At 46.9% G+C, this 22,308-nt stretch overlaps 1 protein-coding gene across 4 annotated transcripts; it reads left to right on the forward strand.

The window, feature by feature from the left end:
- Positions 1-378: 378 nt before the first annotated feature.
- On the forward strand, positions 379-21,666 carry map3k21 (mitogen-activated protein kinase kinase kinase 21). 4 transcript variants are annotated; one of them, XM_076014079.1, is made up of 11 exons: positions 379-2,299; positions 12,276-12,456; positions 12,862-13,010; positions 13,337-13,512; positions 14,866-15,106; positions 15,274-15,396; positions 16,033-16,131; positions 16,637-16,787; positions 16,877-16,971; positions 17,579-18,373; positions 18,532-21,666. In XM_076014079.1, exons 1-11 carry the CDS (start codon positions 1,504-1,506, stop codon positions 18,903-18,905), a joined length of 3,180 nt encoding a protein of 1,059 aa, XP_075870194.1. In that variant the 5' UTR covers positions 379-1,503; the 3' UTR covers positions 18,906-21,666. The 4 variants fall into 4 exon arrangements, with proteins under 4 accessions (XP_075870194.1, XP_075870193.1, XP_075870195.1 ...); XM_076014078.1 differs by having other exon boundaries at positions 380-2,299; positions 17,576-18,373; XM_076014080.1 differs by having other exon boundaries at positions 380-2,299; positions 16,033-16,125; positions 17,576-18,373.
- Positions 21,667-22,308: the final 642 nt, after the last annotated feature.

The following is a 22,308-nucleotide window of genomic DNA, read 5'->3' on the forward strand; positions in this document are numbered from 1 at the left end:
TGGGGTTGTTCAAAAATATTTTTATTATTATCATTATATATTATTATATATATTATCTATTTGGTCTTTGTGGAAACAGTGTCACTATCAGGTTAGCGCTAATATAGCGCTACAACATAACGCCATGACGGCGGGGATCCTGACGGAAAAAGATTAAACCCCCCCCCCCCACCCCACCCCCGACAGACAAAGTGCGTGTACGTGTCACGCCACGCCACGGACTCGGTGCGGTTCCCATCGTCCCCCCCTGAAGGCGCGCGTTCTCCTCACGCATTCCTATAGTTAGCTCCGCCCCTCCGCCCCTCCTCCCCTCTCCCCGCAGCGCTGCTGTGGCCAGTCACGTGTCACACAAGCGGCCAATCAGACGGGAGCGCAGACAGCCACGGAGCTCCGCTGCCCACAGTCACAGCCGAGCCATCCACTGCTCGCTCCGGCTTCGTGTGGTGGAGACGACGGCGGCGGCGATGGGGGGTTGTTTTGATTAAAGTTGACGGGATTTTTTTTTTTTCCTCCGTTTTCTTTTTCGCCTCCTCTCTTCCTCTCGCACGACATGCTTTTCCGCAGTTACTGCTACAACTACGACTACTACGCGCACGACCGTCGGCTGTTCTTCTTTTTCACGTCACAGCAAAAGCCGGACTCAAAACTTTGAGGGAGAAGCGACTTTTAAAACTCTGAGAACGGAGCAACTCTACTACCATCCCCGTCGCCTGCTGCGCTCCGACCCCCCCATGCTAAAAAGCTAAAGCGGGGCTAGCCTTCGGGAAAGCTGTTCAAAAGTCCACGAACCGGTCGACTTTCGTCACACTGCGGGTTTCTGTGACTTAGAGACGACTTTCTCTCCGGGTTGTTTTTTTGGCTGAGAAGCCCTTTTTTTGCATCGTCTCCTCACTCTTTCCCCTCTCTCCTCCTCTCCTAAGAGGACGGCGCAGGTGCACCTCCTGCGGCACCTGCAACAACTTGGTAACTGGCCTGGCACGGAGCTAACTTTAGCTCGGCTGGGTTGAGTGGAAGCGAGGCGCAAGTGGGCAAAGTTATTTCAAGCGTTTCTCTTGGAACCCAGGTATCTTCGTCGCTTTTAAATAACACCCACTTGTGCTTTGTTTTTGTTTTTTTGTTTTTTTGTACTAGTTCGTCGCCATGGAAGTTTAGTGGAGAACTAGCCGTGCTCACCTTAGCCCCGGCTACCTCGCTGGCTAGTCCCCTGACCCCATCATTTTGTCGTGGCGACGTGGATAACTTTGCGAACTTGTGTGGACTTTTTCTCTTTGCCCTCCTCCACCACCCCAGCGGCATTTGCACCGTGGGTGGGGGAAAGAAAAAAAAATCATTTTATTGTATTTTTCCGCCGTTTATGGGGCAGCATGAGGATTCCTGAAGTCACGCCTTGCTGTTTCCAAGTTGTCACTTTGCTCTAAAAAAAAAAAAAAACAAAAACAAAACAACAAACAAACAAAAAACAACAGCCCCTGCACCCTATGGTGTCGCCACGGCCACCGAGAAATGAATGTCTCGCAGGCCGCTTCCCCAAACGGTGAAGGGCGGCCGGGCGGTGGTGGTGGTGGTGGAGGAGGTGGTGGGACCAGGGAGAATGTCTGGACGGACACGGCCACATTGCGGTCCTGGGCTCACTCCGCCCCGCTGTGCCCGACCCGCTCCCTGTGGACGGCCGCCTACGACTACGAGGCGAGCGGCGAGGACGAGCTCAGCCTGAGGCGAGGGGACGTGGTGGAGGTGCTGTCCAAGGATGCGGCCATCTCCGGGGACGAGGGCTGGTGGACGGGCAAGATCAACCACCGGGTGGGGATCTTCCCTTCCAACTATGTCACCTACCAGCCGGCTATCTACCACCCGGTGGGTGTCGCGGAGCGGGTTCCCAGCTCCCCGGTGCAGATTCCCTTCAGCGAGCTGGTGCTGGAGGAGATCATAGGCGTCGGGGGGTTCGGCAAAGTCTACCGGGGCACATGGAAGGACCAGGAGGTGGCCGTGAAGGCGGCACGGCAAGACCCGGACGAGGACATCACGGCCACCGCCGGCGGTGTGAAGCAAGAGGCCAAGCTCTTCTCCATGCTGCAGCACCCCAACATCATCAAGCTGGAGGGAGTGTGCCTGGAGGAGCCCAACCTGTGCCTGGTCATGGAGTACGCCCGCGGCGGGACGCTCAACCGGGCGCTGACCGGAAGGCGCATCCCGCCGCACATCCTGGTCAACTGGGCCGTGCAGATCGCACGCGGCATGCAGTACCTGCACGAGGAGGCCGTGGTGTCCATCATCCACCGTGACCTCAAGTCGAGCAACAGTAAGAACGTCGTGTGTGTGTGTGTGTGTGTGTGTGTGTGTGTGTGTGTGTGTGTGTGTGTGTGTGTGTGTGTGTGTATATATGTGTGTGTGTGTGTGTGAGAGAGAGAGAGGGAGAGAATGAGGAGAAAGTGATTGAACAGCTTTTAGGAGCACCACCAACTAAAGCATCAACCTGTTGCACTGAAAGAAACTTAACACTCTTATTGCATGTTAAGTGTATTAGACCAGGCATGGCCAAACTACGGCCCGGGGGCCCATATGCAGCCCTTTAAGCGTTTTAATCCGGCCCGCTGAACTTGAAGAAATTCTAGTAATAGCAAGTCAGTCATAAAATAGCTGTATTTCAGCATTTTTTTCAGCGTTTGAAGAGTCATTTCAATAAAGAGCTGAGTAGAATGGGGCTTCAAAGACACATTTAAAGTTCATTTTCAGTTGACATTAAAGCGCATGTTTTCTACATATCCCACAATATATTTTTTCCTCCTATGAGGTGGGTCACCTCCAGTCAAAAAGTTTGCCCTCCCCTGCTTTAGACTCAGAATTTACACCATAACTTGTTATATTTGTGGTAAAAACCAATGCCCCTTAGCCAGAATGGATTTAACATAGTTTGAAAAAGGTCTGTGAGAGTATGAGGTGGTTTGGTCGGAGACGGTAGATTGGGTGGAGGGTAGAGTGGCAGCGAGAGGATGTGAAGTAAATTCCAAGTTTGCTCAGCTGGGCTGCACTCCCCAGCACTCAACCCCTCATCTTTTAAAACACACACGCACACACACTCTCACAAACACACCTTGCCAGCGTCACCGCTCCTCCCCCCGCACTCGAATGCTGTTTAAATAAAGTCAGTGATTTACCAAACACGTCGCCAGACACACTCGGCCCACACTGTCGGGCCATGTGCTCAACTAAGCAGAGCTAATACCGCAGGTCACAGGGTAAAAAGGAGTCAGACAAAGTGCTCATTTGGATCGTTACGATAATATATAGCAAAGTTGTTTACGTTGGCGTTTAGAGAGGGGGGGGAAATCATCTGTTTTCCTTTTCAGCGTTCTTGTTTGGAAATATAATTGACACTCACACATCTGATTGTTTGCTGTTCTCAGTTTGTTTCACACTGACTTAGCAGGATTTTGTAGCTGGAACTTTGTTTTGCAGGTCAACAGCTGGGCTAGTCCACTAGTAGACTTCATTTCTGACATCAGGTCCATAAAGTAGTCCCTCTAAGTTAAAGAACAAATTAAGCTAGTAGAGGGGGGGGGGGGCTACTGGTATGTTTTTAAGCCTCGTCATAGTTTCTCCCGTTCTGACAAACTGTATGTAGAAAGCAGCTCAGCAGTGAGAGTGCACCATGAATGCAAATGACTAAACCACAAACTAAACCCTCTGTTATTGTCATCATATCAGTGATTCATACGTATTGCCAGTGGAGCAAAGTCTGGCAATAACATGGCTGTGTGTGTAGGTCAATTCATCTTGACCATTGTATGCCTCAGACATGACCTGCATTTATTGTATGTTTTAAGTAAGTCAGCAGAAGGGATCCAATCAACCACCAAAGCTAATTTCCACATTAAAACACAATTGAATTCAGTGGTGATTCTAAAAGAACTTTAATTTGTGTGGCTAATGTTTCTTTGTCACAGCTTCTTTTTTTTTTTTTTGAAACACTTCTCAAAAGCCATGTGGTGAATTGTTTGTTGATGGTTGTGGAAGAAGAGCCCGTTGCTTTTTTCTTTTTTTAGATGGGAATCTGTGTGTTGATTATAGGGCAGATTGAAAGAAAGGATTTAGCTGCTGTTGAGACCGTTTCAGCTTATCAGATAATTGGACGTGAACATGCACAAACATAGTCCCCCAGCGAGGCAGAGTGCTCTGAAAACAGGTCTTTGCTCCAAACTCCAACCAAACCAAACTGCTGCTACTGCAAGACCGTAGGCTGCTCAACCTATTGTCTGCTTTTCTGAAGCAGTTCACCCCTGCAGAATAGAATATAAACACTATTTGCTTGTGTGGTATTGTCATGCAATCAGGAGACTGTTCATTTGTGGTCAATATTCACTCTTATCTAAGTGAGGAAAGGATGAATGACAGTGTTTGTTTGCTTAGGGCAAGGCTGGCGGGTTCACAAAGAGCTGTCTCCTACACACAAACATACAAACGGCACCCCGCCGTGTTTTGTGTTGTTTTTCTCTCATAAAAATCCTGAATAATGCAGCTTAGGGAAGTCCTGCATCTGCTCGCGCAGGCCCATCCATCGACTGTGCATGTTGTGCATGTGTGGGTCCGTCCAAAAGGATAAATGAAGTGAGAATTATCTACACAGGGGGTGAAAGGAAAATTGATGATTTACCGCAAGAGGCTGAATAGCAGTCTGTCACATCACTTACTGAAGAAAAAAGTTTGTATCTTGTATTCAATTATCGTTATTAACAAGTTGCATGTTGCTCACAAACTTGCCCGTATACAAACACATGCATACAACTAAACTGACGAACGCTCTCGCAACTCAACTACTCAAGCGTGTCGTTTATCAACTTGCAGTGCACACACGCACCAGACAGACAAACATACAGCTATTTGATCAATGATTAGCCTGTAAAGTAATATGTTGGAAGTCAGCAAGATTTGTCCAATCTCTTTTGTGTTTTTCAACCTAATCTGTAAAATCCCGGCCTGCAGGGAGGAATGTTGCTAATGAGGGATAAAAGCTTAACATACGTTTGCACAATGGACTGGTCAAGCAGCGGTTGCTAGGCTACTGTGGGCAGAAGAATGGCGAGGACTCGGAGGGTCTCAAAGCCCTCGTTTTGTTTTGTTCCGTTCATATTTAATCTCCCAGAGAGCAGCGGTACTCTTTTATTGCTATAAACCGAGGGGGTTTCCCTTCTCGCTTCGTTATTTTCCTCCTTACTTACCTCCTCTCCATTGTTCCTTTCTGCCCACTCTTGCTCTTGATTATTTCCCAGGTCTAACTTTAGGAGAAATCATGTTTGTTTTTGCGCAAAAAAAACAGATGAAACTGGAATTACTCTTATATTTCAACCAAACTTGAGCAACACCTAACACATGGAAAACTTCTTCTTTGAAATAATATTAGTTTCATGTGAGATCAAGCGAGCTGTTGCGTAGAGTCACATTAAACCTACTTTTTGCAAATGCTGGTCTATTTCAACTAGATGCCAGAATCCACTTCTTTGACATGTTGGTAACTCTATAAAAAAAAAAAAGCAACTTGCCATTTTCATCTCTTTTCACAAGAGATTCCAAACTCCTCAACAAACATATTTGTGTTGCCAAGCTTGTTGTTGTTGTTACTATTAATAGTAGTTTTTTTGTAGTTGTTTAAAAAAAAAAAAGTAATTTACTTTTTTGCTTTCGGAACCCTTTATTAAATCTCATCTGTCTTTTCAAAGCAGATATTAATCCTGTTTATCGAGTGGTTTATAAACACAAGAAATCACAGTGAAACCTGGCCTTGTGCCAAGATACACAGCTCACATGTTCAGTTTCACACCTTGGTGAGTGTTACAGTATGTATGGAATGTGTGCTTGAATGCCACTGAAACTGACAGCGCTTCATTCTGCACGCGTGCAACAACATTCTTGCATCGGCGTCCAATTGTGGGTCACAATGGCGCTGCCGCCTTCCTGCTTCCTGTATCTGTCCATCTCCAGGCTGTAGATGTGTGAAGATCTGGTGTGTCCATTGAACGGTGTGGAGTGCATAAGCCGTAATGCTCGTAAAATCTCGCAGAACGAGATTTAAATAAGAAATAAATGCCCAACATTTTCACTCTAAATATGTGTTTTTAAAATCCTTTTTTAAATAAAAAAAAAAAAAGGAAAATGCCCACAAAGCCGCGACCCAATCAAAACAAGCTCCGCGAAGTGGGTCGTGAGCCACCAGTTGAGAAACGCTGTTTTAAACGACGCCCTCTCTTTTAGCCACTGTTGCTGCGCCACGTTAAAACAAACAGCGCTGGCCGTCATCACGACGATGAGCTGTGTCGTTCTGAAGAATCCCGCCGCAGCTCGCAGAGTCCTGGAGCTCCTGGAGCTCCACAGAAGGGCACAAATAGGTCTGCATTAAAAATGAACTCGCACCCCAGTGCAGTAACAAGTGGAACATAATACCGGACAAGGCCCCCGCTCTGTTTTTCTGCCCAGCTCGAGCCATTGTTTGTGCAAGTCTGAGGCTGACTGGACGTTGACAGATCGATAGAGACGGTTAAAAATCTCGTTCGAATGTTGTGCAAAATACGCACTCTGTGTTTAACTAGGCAGACCACCCCAGATAACTTCATTATGTGTGCAAACGGTTCAAAAAAAGAGAGCCTGCAGGGGAAAAGTGCACAGCTCCAAAAATAGAAAATTAATATGTTGCAGGCAATTGCGATACTGGTGGTGGGTTTTGGCTGGAATTATGTCTTGCTCCAGTTATATAATTGTCCACAAAGGTAGATATTTACTCAGCCCTAGCCCTGTAATCAGCTCTCTTTCCCACTGTGGTAAAACTCAAACAGGTCGACTCCTGTTATTCACTGTCAGGTATGTGGCCATAATTACATTAACCAAACCGTTTCTGCAAAATGCAGCGTTTCATCTATTTATTTATTTTTTCCCTTTTGGTCTCGAGAAGAACCGAGTCGCACAAACTGTATTTCCAAAGATCCCCTCCCTTTCCCCCTTCTGTAATTCATCGGCCGTCCCCCTCCTGGAATAAGCGTAATCGCTGAGGAAAAGGTTAACAAAGCTTGACTAGGTGTTGCAGGGCAACTTTTCTCAGGCTTCCCACAATTACCCCTGGTGACACGCAGACAGTTACTGCCTGTCTTTTCTCCGACGGGAGAATGGGCAGAGGGGAGAGAGGAGGAGTGGAGATGCTTTCACTGTGTTTTTTATGACCTCTCCCTGACTGCACCTATTGTTGCACGGCCGGGTATAAAGGAGAAGGGTTCACAGCTGAGAAGAGCTGCCTTCTGAGTCGACCAATCCCCTCTCCGTGTGGCTCCCAAACTTGTTGATGGATGCCGAAAACACACCGGCCGCACTCCTTTAACATTTGTTATGTTTTAATTAGCCTACTTATTGGCTCGTTTTAAGGCAAAACAGACTCGGAACTCGGCGAGGAGGAGGAGGAGGGTGCACAAAGAGAGATGTGACCATGATAGATGGATTTAGCCAGCCATTAGCCTTGATCCTTTTCCCGTCGACACAAATGCCCGGGGGGGAAACTCTCATGTTAACAGGGAGAGACGGACCAGTCGGGGAATGTCGAGGCAGCCCCGTTTCTGCCTGCGACAGGAAGCTCCCCTTGCTCCCATGGTTCGTCTGTTGGCACAGTTGCGAAACTGCTGCCACACCAAGTGAAGAGGTTGACCCCACGCTGGACGGATCATCTGTTTGGCCACTTTCACACGCTGTTGATTTTTAGAGAGTTGGAAGGTTGGAGCAGTTCACCAGGCTTTATGATTTATTGGCTTTCTGTTCCAGTGGCTGAAGAGAAATGTTTGTATGGCTGCGTTTCCACGAAAGTTTTTTTTTTTGCGCAATTGTAGGGGTAATGGTAACGCAGCTTATGATAACTAAACCTTTAATGTTCCTGAAACATCATGATAAAGAAGTAGCAGTGCATATTTCATCTGCAGTGGTTCCATATTATTTGCGTAATTGCCATTAGTATCCCTTTGTGGTGGTAGTTCTTAAATTTAGTGCTCTTAAGAGATAAGTAATGGTCATGTTTACCCCCAAAAGTCTAATTTTTTTCCCTTTTACCTGGAGGGGGTGACTAGTAATGGGAAGAAGCGTGGGACCTTCTTTGAAGGCAACAGCTCTGCTTCTGATCTTCCTACTGTTGCAGCGTGAGAGATGGGTCTGCCTGGAGATCCTGTTGGAAAGGGGAACCAAGTGGGGGGTTGTACTGAGGGTGGGGTCTGACTCGGGGGCATGCTCATCTCCAGTTGCGCTGCCTGTTGTCTGCATCAAAACATTTTTCTTTTCTAAAGCGTTGACATCTAGACTGGGAGAAGTCGGCAACAGCGTGCGGCCAGTTCTACCAGTTTAGCTGTGACTGCAGCTGTAAACTGTATTTGTTTTGTGTCACGATAGAAAATGTACTTTACACACACGATCAATGTAAAGAAAACCCCTTTAAACTGTAATTTCTAAGTCAGATTTATAATTCAGCTTTCGACAGACTTTTTAAGTTGAGCTGTTCTGCTGCATATTTCATTGAAGCCTTTATGTTCAACAAGGAAGAATGTGTCTTTTGGTCCTAGAAGGGACCCAAGGTGATAGAATTTTCGAGAATGATAATGCATTCTCTGTAATGACAGCCTTGGCGTTTACGAGCTGCCGTTGAAATTCCCAAAAAGGCTTTGTGTTCCAAGGATTGCAATTATGAAGTGCACTAGTAGGAATTAGGTTACCACCACCCAACCTCTGTGTCAAACATGTCTGATCCAAGCGCACCATTAAAGGAGGCAAACACATTTCGGAGTGACTGGGCTACTTTTCTGCCCTTATAATGTCACGGTTTAAAGCTTTAATGTTATATTTATTCGGCAGAAGAAAGCAGGTATTCTCTAAGAAGTGATCTCGGGTTTTCACTTTAACGTTTAGCTGCTCCCTGGAAGGCGGCTATGTCATTTGAGGGCAGGTTTTAATAACTTTAATGGGGTAGCAGCTGAGATTGGAGTGGGTTCAAGAGGTCACGGGTGGTGGACTTCAAAGTAGAGCTTGTGATATAACATGGTTGTCGGTCTGTCATTAGTCAGAGGGTCTGTTGGTGCCACCCGTTATGAAAATCATTGTTATTTCCCATCACCTGCTATTGCATTCAGGGGGAACTCTTAATAACTTAAGTTCCAAAATAATGCTTACTTTAAGGCAGTGGTGCTCAAACTTTCTCTGTCACGCCCCACCTTGGAGGAAGAAAATCTTTCATTCCCCACCCACCAACCCAAATTTGGGGCTAGAGAGGGATCCCAATGAACCTGCAAGTGGCCCTGTGTCTCTAGGACAAACTTGACTTTTGACCCCATAGACTTGCATGGCATTAGGTTTAGCAATAATGGAATTAGGGTTAGGGTTATGGTTACTGCTGGAATTAGGGTTAGGGTTTTGGGGTTCCTCATGGGCTGGAAGCCCCAAATTTGACGTGGCTGTGTCTTGAGGGATCCCGATGAACCTGCAAGTGCCCCCGTGTCTCTAGGACAAACTTGACTTTTGACCCCATAGACTTGCATGGCATTAGGTTTAGCAATAATGGAATTAGGGTTAGGGTTATGGTTACTGCTGGAATTAGGGTTAGGGTTTTGGGGTTCCTCATGGGCTGGAAGCCCCAAATTTGACGTGGCTGTGTCTTGAGGGATCCCGATGAACCTGCAAGTGCCCCCATGTCTCTAGGACAAACTTGACTTTTGACCCCATAGACTTGCATGGCATTAGGTTTAGCAATAATGGAATTAGGGTTAGGGTTATGGTTACTGCTGGAATTAGGGTTAGGGTTTTGGGGTTCCTCATGGGCTGGAAGCCCCAAATTTGACGTGGCTGTGTCTTGAGGGATCCCGATGAACCTGCAAGTGCCCCCATGTCTCTAGGACAAACTTGACTTTTGACCCCATAGACTTGCATGGCATTAGGTTTAGCAATAATGGAATTAGGGTTAGGGTTATGGTTACTGCTGGAATTAGGGTTAGGGTTTTGGGGTTCCTCATGGGCTGGAAGCCCCAAATTTGACGTGGCTGTGTCTTGAGGGATCCCGATGAACCTGCAAGTGCCCCCATGTCTCTAGGACAAACTTGACTTTTGACCCCATAGACTTGCATGGCATTAGGGTTAGTGTAGGGTTAGGGTTACTGCTGGAATTAGGGTTAGGGTTAGGGTTTCTGCTGGAATTAGGGTTAGGGTTTTGGGGTTCCTCATGGGCAAGAAGCCCCAAATTTGACGTGGCTGTGTCTTGAGGGATCCCGATGAACCTGCAAGTGGCCCCATGTCTCTAGGACAAAATTGACTTTTGACCCCATAGACTTGCATGGCATTAAAGTTTAAGGTTTAGATGCTATATTTATCAACCCGATAGACTGCAAATGGAGCAGGGCACTTCATTTTCTCTTTGCTCCTAATCTTTTTCACTCCTTCAGCCGCAGATTGTCGCACTACTAATGCCGCTGAAACAACACTTTTAGTATGTCATCGATGTTTCCGACCATTTCTGCTCACTTATGATCTCCAAGTATTAAAGTATGTGATTTTTTTGGGGGGATGCAGGTGCATTGTTGCAGTAGTACGGTGCGTCAGGCTGAGATTTGTGTCTGCTATTTTCAGACACAATTTTTGAAATTTCGAGATGATTTGCCCTCAAATAACATTGCATTGAAAAAACATTGTCGCACACAATATTCTATAGGCCACTTACTACTTTTGGTTGTGTAACTAACCCATCATTAGTCTTTCTAAGGCTGAGAGGAATCTACACACAGAGTCATTGACAACAGGAAGTAGGTGTATATCATCCGTTTCGCAAAACCAGTTTGTAATGGAATTCCCATTGTTGCAGCCAGGTTTGTGGATCCCCTCTTCCCCCGTAGGCTAGTTATGTCATCAATACCCTCTTCTATTGGTGGAGACCCACTGGAGTCACGCTATATTTAAAGCACAGCTCTGCGTTATTGCGAGCATGTTTAAAAATGTCAGGTTCAGTAGTGGAGTAACTCAATTAGATCATCACCAGTCACATCTTGGGTTGCACTAAGACGTTAAACAGGAAGTTTTTGCTCCTAAAACAAACATTTTGTACTAGTTGCAGAGCTGTTTGGAAATTTTTACACAATTTGCAGTGTTTATTTGGCTTTTTCAATGCTGTTACCCAATCTTGATGCTTCTTCTTGTAATAATAACTTTGAATAAAATCAAATATTTGTGCCAAGTCCACCTGGAGGTCATTGAGCAGCTGTTTTGCGAGAGACTCTAAGGACGAAGAGCGACAATGCAGCGAGTAGCAGTTTCCCAAATTGCAGTGGTTCTTTTAATCTCTAAATGACTGACTTTCTGTTTTTCTGCTGGACTCCAATGTTTGTTTTTTCTGGCCTGGGTTGGCTAAGATTGCGTAAATTACAAATGGGGCCTGATTTTTATGCTTTTTGACGTATCAAGTCTCCGTGCTTCAAAACGAAGCAAATGTAATTTTCGTAAAATCTCGTCCCGCGAGAATTACGCTTCACACCATTCACTGGAAACGCCTGCAAAATAGCTATTGTACTTTTATCGAAGTTTTAGAAATATCACTTTTATTTTGCGAAAAGCTTTTTGTGCTGGAACCACACGGTGGCGGCGGCGGCACGCAGCAGGATCCGGACTCGAACCCCCAACCACCGACTGACACGTCAGTGGGTTGTGACTGCGCCGCGGTGGGACTCTCAGGTCAGGTGTCGCCTTTCAGGCAGGTTCGGAGGTTTCTGGTTGTCTTTAATGTGTCCAACAGTTTTAGGACCCGAGGACAGTGGCTTTGTGGGGCCTGTCAGCCTTGTGTTTCTACAGTAATAAATGACCTGCATACCTGCGTTGGCCCTGGAAAATATCACCTATCATCTCCTCACCTGCACGCTCGCCTCCACTCTCTTTTGTGTCTTCCCTTTCACTCCTTTTTCTTTCCCGCCCTTCCACCCCTCCCCCGCTCCTCACCCCTATCCCACTCCCCCACTCTGCTCCCAGTCCTTGCTCGCCAGGTTTCATTTTTCCAAATTTCAGCATCGATTTTAAGGCGCTTTGATTCGTTTTTTATACGTCTTAATGGTCTTGGGCCATCTTATTTATCTGACCTGCTGTTGACATATCAGCCCCCGCGCATCCTGCCCAGCACTTTGTGTTGCATTTTCTTTCGTATGAAAAGTGCTTTATTAATAAAGTTTGTTTGATTGAAGAATATGTTCAACTTCCTGACATATCCGTCGACTTGCCTCTTGCCGTTTCAGTTTTATTACTTGAAAAGATTGAGAACGACGACATCGGGAGGAAGACGCTGAAGATCACCGACTTCGGCCTGGCCAGGGAGTGGCACAAGACCACCAAGATGTCGGCCGCGGGCACCTACTCCTGGATGGCTCCCGAGGTCATCAAGTCGTCGCTGTTCTCCAAAGGAAGCGACGTCTGGGGGTGCGGCAAACCACACACACGCACGGACCCGAGAATCACGTGTCCGCATGTTTGTCGAGAGTAGTGGTTCTCAAGTGGTGGAGTCTCGGGACCCATATTTATTTTGTCTTATCGTGAAGTCACCACCCAAAGTTATGCCACATCGCTCACATTTAACCCCACTTTTTATCATTTCTAGTCAATAAATTATTGAAATTATTGAATTGAATTGTGTGCAAAATAAATGCCCAATATTCTTTTTAAAAAAAATAAAAAATAAAAAAGTGAAACTGCCCACAAAGCCGGGACCCAATCAAAACAACTCTGCAACCCACTTTTTGGTCTTGACCCACCAGTTGAGAACCGCTGCTCTGGGTCGCCCCTTTGGCTAACGTCCCCCTCCCTCTGTCTTCACCCGGCGTCCAGGTACGGCGTGTTGCTGTGGGAGCTGCTGACGGGGGAGGTGCCGTACCGCGGCATCGACGGCCTGGCCGTCGCCTACGGCGTCGCAGTGAACAAACTGACCCTGCCGATCCCCTCCACCTGCCCTGAACCCTTCGCCAGGCTCATGGAAGGTAAATAAACAGCTGATTCTACAGACTTGTTCTCCGTTAAAAAAAAAGTAAATCTTTTTTTACCCTAAAATTGCAGTTGTCGCTACTACGTCCAGTATGTGAAATACAGAGGTCCAGGGGAGGCAGACCCAATTAACACATGAGAACCCCCGATAGCTTCTAAGCAAAATGGGGTCTCGCGGGACGAGATTTTTAATTGCAATTGGACTTTGAAAAAATGTTGGGTTTTTTTGAAATTTTAGAAATATAAATAATATATATATATATATACGAAAAACTGTCACGGAAACACAGTCACTGACAAAGTTGATGTTGGTTTTGTCCAGAATGTTGGGACCAGGACCCCCACGTGCGTCCCTCCTTCTCCTCCATCCTGGAGCAGCTGTCGGCCATCGAGGAGGCGGTCATGGCCACCATGCCTCAGGACTCCTTCCACAGCATGCAGGACGACTGGCGGGTGGAGATCCAGGAGATGTTTGACGAGCTCAGGACCAAAGAGAAGGTAGAGGAGGCCGAGCCATGGAACGTTGTCCAGAGATCATGGCGTCAATCAACTTTTTATTTGTACGGCGGCTAAAGGCTAAAGGCGTCTCAAAAGCGCTTTGTCCAATCCGGAGAAAACTGACTGAAGCCTCCAGAGCAGCAGGGGGCGACAATGGCTAGGAAACATTCAAGTGAATCTATATACAACAAACCAACAAGAGCAGATGCGCAAAAGACAGTCAACTGTGCAGAGGCAGGAACAAGCAATGTTTTAGAAACCTTTCGCGCAATATTTGCCATTGAGTCCAGAACAAGTCCAGAATATGATCTGTCGCACAGCGGGGGAAGAGTTCTGTGTTAAACCCTCTGGGACGGCTTTCGCACTCTAATTGGTTGCTGTCGGCGAACCAGCTAATCGCACGTTTAACAAAACCAAAGTCCTAAAACGTCGAGGCGCTTTAGTGGACTTCCCCTTGTTAAGACCTTAATCTGCTTCCTGGGTGAGTCTCCCATCGCTGGCTTACAGCAGGCGCTTAATTAGTGTTTGTTGAAACAGGGGGATCAGCGCACGGAGCTGGGTCAATGAATGGCGAACTGAGTGACACCAATAATGAACTCTGCCGTGAGAGGAGTTTCCCCTCTGTGTTTATCCTCCGTGTCTCCTGGTTTTTTGTTTTGTTTTTTTGTTTTTTTTGTTTTTTTGCTGCTATAATTTACCAGTTTCCAACAGGCGCAAGCTCCTGTTGTGTAACACTTAATCCGTTCACGTAGTACGATTACCTTTTCCCCCTGCGAGGAATTAAAAGTCAAGTTGCAAGAATTAGCCGTTTTCCCCCGTTGCAAATTCCCCGAGATTATCAACAGATTTCCAGTAAACGTCCCTCGATAATGCGTCTCGCAGTGGGTGGCTGGCGGAGCTTGACTGCAAAGCTGGAAGTCATCCACTAAGGATTATTATCAATCAGCTGAGGGCAATTAAAGAGAAAAACTGGAGCTGATCTCCTGAAAGCAACTTGTTGTACACGCCGCCGTTACAGGCGCCTGCCTGCGAGCGGCGCTCTCTCCTCCGGTTTGGTCCTTGCGAGTCTGTCCGCTGTCATTTTTCCTTGTGAAATTTAGGTTCTCAGGAAAAATCACTGCTGATCAATTAATCGTTAATCGATCAATAAGGTCAATGAACTCACGATTAATGAATTAATCGATAATTTGCATCCCTGCATCTTTAAGATGTTGCTGAGAAACCTTGAGATGGTTAAGAATCGAATTAAATTGATTGCGTCCCATTATATTTTTCTAATCGGTTATTTTGCATGAAACTACAACATCGTAGTTTGAAGAGCTGTGTGTGCGTCTACGGTGTTCCCTCGTCTAGGAGTTGCGTTCCAGGGAAGAGGAGCTGACTCGCGCCGCCCTGCAGCAGAAGTCCCAGGAGGAGCTGCTGAAGCGTCGCGAGCAGCAGCTGGCGGAGCGCGAGATCAACGTGCTGGAGCGCGAGCTCAACATCCTCATCTTCCAGCTCAACAAGGACAAGCCCAACGTCAAGAAGAGGAAAGGCAAATTCAAGCGCTCCCGCCTCAAACTCAAGGACGGGAACCGCATCAGCCTCCCATCGGGTGAGGGCGACGCACGTCTTGAAGACCCTTCTTCTGGGAAAAGTTAAAAAGAAAACCAAGCATTCTTGGGTGGATTCTCACCGGTAGTCGTTGGTGTTTTACCTCCCTGACTGCACGTCACTGATTCTCACTCTTAACCGTTTGTGCGCATCAATGCACTTTTGCAGACTTCCAGCATAAGATCACGGTTCAGGCGTCGCCATCCATGGACAAGCGGAGGAGCCTCCACAGCACCAGCTCCTCCCCCCCCAGCAGCCCCACGCTCATCCCCCGACTCAGAGCCATCCAGCGTAAGATGATCACTTTGAACGTTTCGCTGTCCTTCTCGTCAAGCTGGGATGTTCGGGGTGGGTGGGTGGGTGGGTGGGGGGCTTTGAGAGACAGACAGCATTTACTCCCCCACTAAGAAGAAATCTGCTGAGCTCCACAGGCAGAACACAGGCAGGCAGTTGTTTGGACAGTTTGATAAGGTTGTTAGTCATGCACCAGCGCCACTGCAACAACTGTAGATTCTTCGTGAATGTCTCATAAAAGATGCTGATGTTCAGATTGAAGGTGCAAAATTAGAAAATCTTAGAAAAAAAACGTTTCTAAGATCTGACAAACACCATTATTTTAATTAATTCAAAATTATTATTATTATTATTATTATTATTATTATTACTGTTATTATTATTATTATTATTTTTATTTTTTTTAAGAAAACAGATTGTAAACTTTTCTTAATATCAGAATAATGCATCATTGTTCCAAACATTATTTTTTCCATGCAAGGACATATTTTTATTTCTAAAAAAGAAAAGAGCTTCTCATCCCAAATAAAACTTCCCTCAATTCAAAGACTGCCATGGCAAAAACAAGCCTGAGACCCCTAAGTAAATCTTTTCACCACAGATTCCACTTGAACGTGTGTTTTGCCTCCTCAGTGACGTCACACGTTCGAAAGGATAGTTTGCATGTGTACCAGCAGGATGTCGATCTGAGCAGCGAACTCGCAGCCTTCTGCGGGCTGAGGAAAGGCAAGCGTGCGTGCCCGCGTTGAAAAGGGGCGGAACTAACCGTGGTGCTCACCCAGCAGACTGCTGGGCACGTCGAAGCAGAAAAAGACGAGTCGAGCAGCGCTCGCTGTGTTTCTCTGCTGCGACGGGCAAAACTTTCTCTGCTGCGGCAAGGCTCCATGTCGAAAACTGTCGGTGTCAAAACTAGGCTAACTTTCCAGAAATTGCTGCTTGAATTTAACAACTGCAGTATTCATACGACACTGGTGACACTTGAAATAATGTTGCCCACAAAAAATTAACCTGGGTCCTGCGTTCATCTTGGAACAACCTGTCTGACTAACACTCATTTCGTAAAGCTGTTGTTATACTTTCGACCTGGTGTTTGGTTTGGGGGCCTTTTCCATTTTCTATTTGGAGAACTTACCCGTATGAACGGTGAATAAACCTGTGTATAACCATAATCTGGGGCTCATTTACACCCTCCACAAATCACCCATGGCGTCCTGTTTTGTTGATCACTTGTGAACAGTTACTCAGGATGAGAGCAACCGTACGTGGGGACGCAGCTCCCTCTTCAGGCCGGAGGAGTTTGATGACGTCAAAAAGGGAATCAAGAAAAAAGGACGAACGTGGGGCCCCAGTTCGGTGCAGAGCAAGGAGAGGCCTGCTGCTGCAGAGAGGTACACAGACACACGCAGCAGCAGCAGCAGCAGCAGCAGCAGCAGCAGCTGGCCACAGCTTCATATATTTTCTCTCTGCTTGCTATCAGAGTGCGTCCTCTGTCAGACGGCAGTAACCCCTGGTCCACCAGCCTGGTCAAGTCCCAGAGGTCTGTCCCTCTGGCCGCCCTGTTCGCTGACCAAGGTGAGGTGGACGCAGTCTTATTGTGCGACTGTATGTTTCCAGCAAATAGAACGCCTTGCTGATTTTTTTGTGTGCAATATTTGGCTTGATTTTTTTTTTTTTTTTTTTATACTGGTGAAAACGGAATATACTGCAAATAAATACATTAATTAAGTGTATAATCGCAGTACAATAAAAGTAATTTATTTTCCCGGCTAATTCCTAGCCTTACCCAAGCGTTCTTATTTATTACTTATCTTGCTCCCAGTTAGCTGCTATCTTGCACCGCCATATATAGAATAGAATAGATGTACTTTATTGATCCCAAATTGTGAAACTACACAATTATTTAATGATTTAACTACACACACATATGTTTCTAAGGAAGCCTAGTGTGGACAAAAACACTCACGTCCTCCAACATACCAAGGAAGAAGGAATAAGTTATCCAGGTTTGGGTGCGCAGGCCACTGTAGCTCACTGGCAAACTCGGCAGAGGGAGGGAGCATTGCCATCTAAATTGTAACGACTCGATGTCGTTGTTACTTCCTCAAAAGCTCCACACTGGACCTTTAACTGTTGTTTTTTTTCCTACTTCATAATGTGCCATTTCAACTTTTTCCAGCAGGGGGCAGTAAAGACGAGGCTTTCTCCCAGGAAAGTCCCGAAAGCAGCTCCAAACCAAAGCAGCTGAAGTTCCCCAACCAGGTGTACATCGACCTACCTCTGTGGAGGGACGAGCAGCAGCAGCAGCAGCAGCAGCAGCAGCAGCAGCAGCAGAGCCCCGGGGGTCCGGGGGAGGCCGGGGGCGGGGCGGGGGGCCCCGGCGGCGAGCTCGCCGACGACCCCTACACCACCACGTCCACCTCGTCAGCCTCCACCACGCCGCAGCTCACGCCCACCAACAGCCTGAAGAGGGCGTCGGCGCGGCGGCGCACCGACTGGGTGCTGTACGGCTGCGGCTCGCTGCTGGCCGCCGTGGCGCTCGGCTGCGACGTCAGGGAGGCGTTCAGGGGCCCCGGGGAGGACGGAGAGCCGCTGCCACCGCCACGGGAGGACAAGGAGAAGAAGAAGAAGGAGGGCCTGTTCCAGCGGGCCACCCGCTTCCGCCGCAGCACCTCGCCGCCCGCCGGCCGCTCCCGCAGGGACGAGGCGCCACCCGCTCACTGCGCCGCCGCCGCCGCCGCCGCAGCAGCACCGCCACTACCACCGCCAGTCAACCTGCTCTCCATGTCGGCCATCGTGGAGTGCAACCCCACCAGGTGCCTCCTGCAGGCCGAGCCGGCCGAGCCCGCAGGCCCCGCCAAGGCCGCCGACGGTCCCAGGATCGACGCCACGCAGACCCAAAGCCAGCCGGCCGAGCAGAGCGTCCTCAACACCGGGACACGACTCCGCAGGAAAAAATACACCAACAACCACAACAGTGAGTTTTTCAGTGGAGGGAATCATCACACGTCAAATGTTGTTTTCATAATTCACAGGATGGCTTTACATTAAAGTCCTCATTCAGACACCGGACCTTTAAATGAAGTCTAAATCTTCCCATCGTTCCTCCCCACCTCTCTCTCTCTCTCTGTCCAGCCAGCGGCCCAGCGGCTCTGCCTCCTCCGGCCGTGCAGAGGAGGCAGGAGAAGGAGGACGGAGCTCCAGCAGAGAGGAGGAAGGCCGGCGACGGCAGCGAGAGCCTCTCCAGGTCGCGGCCCGTCTCCTTCCGGGCCAAGCCCCACGCCTGGGCGCTGCTGCGAGGCCGCAACAAGAGCTACTCGCTGGGCCACTACTCGGGCGAGAGGGCGGCGCAGGACCTGAAGGTGGTGCTGTCCTCGGAGGTGGGCTGCTCCCTCCTGGACATGGACACGGAGGGCCAGAAGCGGGACTGCACCGTGCCGCTGTGCCGCATCCAGAGCTCGCCGGTGAGGGCCTCCGTCTTCGAGCTGGAGAAGGAGTTCCTCTCTTGAGGGCAAAGAGCTCGGGCTCCAGCCTCTTCGTAGAAACAAAAAAGAAAAGACGGAAATTTTTGGGCCTCAAACTCCTGGAGGGTTTCGAACCAGGCTGCCTCTTCTTCCTACTTTTAAAAACAAAAAAACAAACAAAAAAAAAAGTTCTCAAACTATAGAACCCAGGTTTGTCTGTAGCTCTAGAACTTAGACGGTGGTCAGTGTTGGACGTCAGAAGATGTTGTGCGTCGTGGAGGATCCTCGATACTTGCACCTTCGTCTCGCTCAGAACTTTCTGCAGCCGGATCCACCTCATCTCCTCCGGTGCTCCACCACCAACCCAGTAACCCCACCCCCACCCCCACCCGCCTCCTCCTGTTGGTGCAGCTAAACGTTGACCGCTGCTGCAGCTTTTTATGTCAACATAATACCTTCACCTTTTTATTTATATATATATTTTTATAGGTAATTTAATTTGAAGTGACTCAGTCTTACCCTCAGTAACCAGCAGGAAGTACATTCCATGTCAGTTCAAAAGTCGTGCGATCGGCCTGTTAGACACCCCTCCCCGACCCCCCCCCACCCCCACCCCTATTTTGACTTGAGAAGAATCGTGCATGCCTTCACCCTTAAAATGTTGAACAAAAACTACGATGCCTTTGCCTGTAAATATTTCTTTCTATTTCTTGGCTGCCTTGACGCTGGCAGTTGTTTTTGTAATGAACACACGCTGTTTCACGAGCGTCGCTGAGCACCAGCGACGCCGCAGTAGTAGTTTGTTTATGACGGGTAGGTTACATATCGGGTCCAATAAGCAGGGACTTTTCTTCCCTGTGGACTCTAGAAATGCAAAATACAAAATCATGAGGAAAAAAAAAAATCTATGAAGCAAAACTCACTTAAAAATTGATGGCTGCTAAAATATTGTTATGTGATGTGTACATTTTTAAGTATCTACGAAAAGAGCTGGGGGAACTGTGTCATCTCAGCCTGCCCCGCATGAAATAACAAAATGAAAGGTGTACACGGTGCCCCCCCTAGTGGTCATAAGAATTATTTTTTCTTAAACTTTGTTTCATACTGTGTGTGTGTGTGTGTGTGTGTGTGTGTGTGTGTGTGTGTGTGTGTGTGTGTGTGTGTGTGTGTGTGTGTGTGTGTGTGTGTGTGAGTGAGAGAGAGAGAGAGAGAGAGAGAGAGAGAGAGAGAGAGAGAGAGCGAGAGAGAGAGAGAGTACAAATGACCTTGTACTGTAACGTGACACAGTACAGTCGTTCGATGCGTTTGTGTCATGGTTTTTTGTTGGTTTTTTTTGTCAGGCACAATATGATGTCATTTGTGCGAGCAAAATGTGTCTCGTCTTTGTTGATCGATCGAGTTTGATTTCATCAGCTCGACGGAAAATAACATCGCCTTTGTCGGTTGAATGTGATTTGACTTTAAAAACGACTTCAGAACCGGTACCGGAGTTCCTTATTTAAGCCTTTTAGATGGAGACGTGTACTTGATGATTCTCTCAACCTTTTCTCTTGTGGTAGTGTCTTATTTGTCAGACCTTTTTTTTTTTTTTTTAGAGGCTTTTTGAAAAAAAACAAAAAAACAAGGGCTTGCTGAGAGCAGATAAATTACCTACGTGGTGTAAATACAAGTGTGACTCCACGAGTTCTGTGTCACTGTGGCGTCCCGGCAACGATTTTAGAATGTGAAGTATTGTTTTAGTGACACCCCACGCCACGCTGACTGATCGACATTGGTTCACACAATCGAGATGTTTCAAGGTGCAGTCAGTCAGCCACAATCAGACTTTATTTATTCTCAAGGGGCAATTCAGTTTAGCAGCAGTTAGCAGGACTAAATACCAGGAAGCAGAGAAAACAGGTCCATACCAAAGACAGTCAGTAACAGGCATTGATTCTCACTGGCACATTAGTGGTGAACATTAGGTAGATAAATAAAGCAAATTCACAAATATGGTAAATACAACAAGCAATAGCATCAACAAAAAACAAAAAAATTCATTACCACACAAAATTATTAGTCTTGATTTTGGGTTGTTCACTTTTTTTTCTCTTCAAAATGCAACAAGATGGGTGTTTTCGACACATTAAGGTCAACTGCCAGTCAAACTCTGAACGATGACTCGTGGTGCGTCATCAGAGAACTTAACAAGTTCACTGCCTTCTGTACGAGAGCTGCAACTATCTGTGTGTGTGTCTGTGTATGCGTGTCTGTAAGCCAAGACATCACTGAATCTACCTTTGTCAATGAGTTAAAGGTTATCTGCAAATATTAAAATGCACTGCTGTTATGCATTCCCTGAAAGATGTTTTTACGGTTTTACGCTACTCCCTGCAAAAATGTGGGTTAAGATGTTTTTTTTTTTTTTCTTACTGTCGACGCCACAAACGAATAAACATTCCAGACAACAGGAACATTTGCCAGACTGTAGTTTTCCCCGTTTGGGCCGCTTCCTGCGGGACCAAAATGATGCGATGGTGAGCACGGAGGCCTCGACGACGCCTTCAGGACCCGAAACTGTTAAATCAGCTCCTGCTGCTCTTGACTTCAAATCCGCTGCTTTGAAAGAGCCGTCGCTCTCCGATCGGAACACTAACACACACGCGTCTGTCTGTTGTGAACATTTCTGCTGCGCTCAACGTGTCAGATTTTTAGCTTTGAATACCACTGTTCCAGTGAGCGTTTTATTGTGTCTTTCTTACAGTATTGGTTGTTTCACACGCCATGGATCAAGTTTATCTACATTTTGAATAAAGTGGAAATTAAAGCAAGTTGTCCCATTTTTTTCCCCTTCACCACATTATTATTATTATACTGAAATTCTGAAATGTTGCTTTCTCCGCTTTAGAGTTGCCAACCGTCCCTTAAAATACCGAATTGTCCCGGATTTGACAATGAAATGATGCGTCCCATTTTAAATCGATACGGGACGGGGTTTGTCACGTATTTCTAAGATGTCTTGAACAAACATTTGTTTTGGATGCAAAGTCACGTTCGTTTCCATAGAGGTTGCGTTCAAAACCGTAATCTACGTAGCTGCAGGCAATACCATTGCGCAACCCATTCACATCAACTGCGTCCTCCTGGCTGCGCAGCTTGCATAGAGTTTCTGCCATGAATTAGGATCGCTTGTTATTTTCAGCTTTATTATTTAAATTCCTTTGTTGATTATCGTGTGAAATATATGTTCACACGATAATTGTTAATTGAAATATGTTTCAATTAAAGATTTCAATCCAATTTAAGCAACAATTATATAACATTATATGGAAAATAACTTGATAGCAGGTGGATTTGGTGGATTTTAAGGAAAAAAAATCACGATGAATTGAACATTGCTAAACGTAGCTAATGCGTTGGATTTACTGTTCTTTTGCAATGTTCGTGTAAGGCTGGTAATTGTTTATAA

Source organism: Nelusetta ayraudi, unplaced genomic scaffold, assembly GCF_046127955.1.
Source record: "Nelusetta ayraudi isolate G7.1 ecotype Tasmania unplaced genomic scaffold, CSIRO-AGI_Nayr_v1 ptg000165l, whole genome shotgun sequence".
Taxonomy (NCBI): Eukaryota; Metazoa; Chordata; class Actinopteri; order Tetraodontiformes; family Monacanthidae; genus Nelusetta; species Nelusetta ayraudi.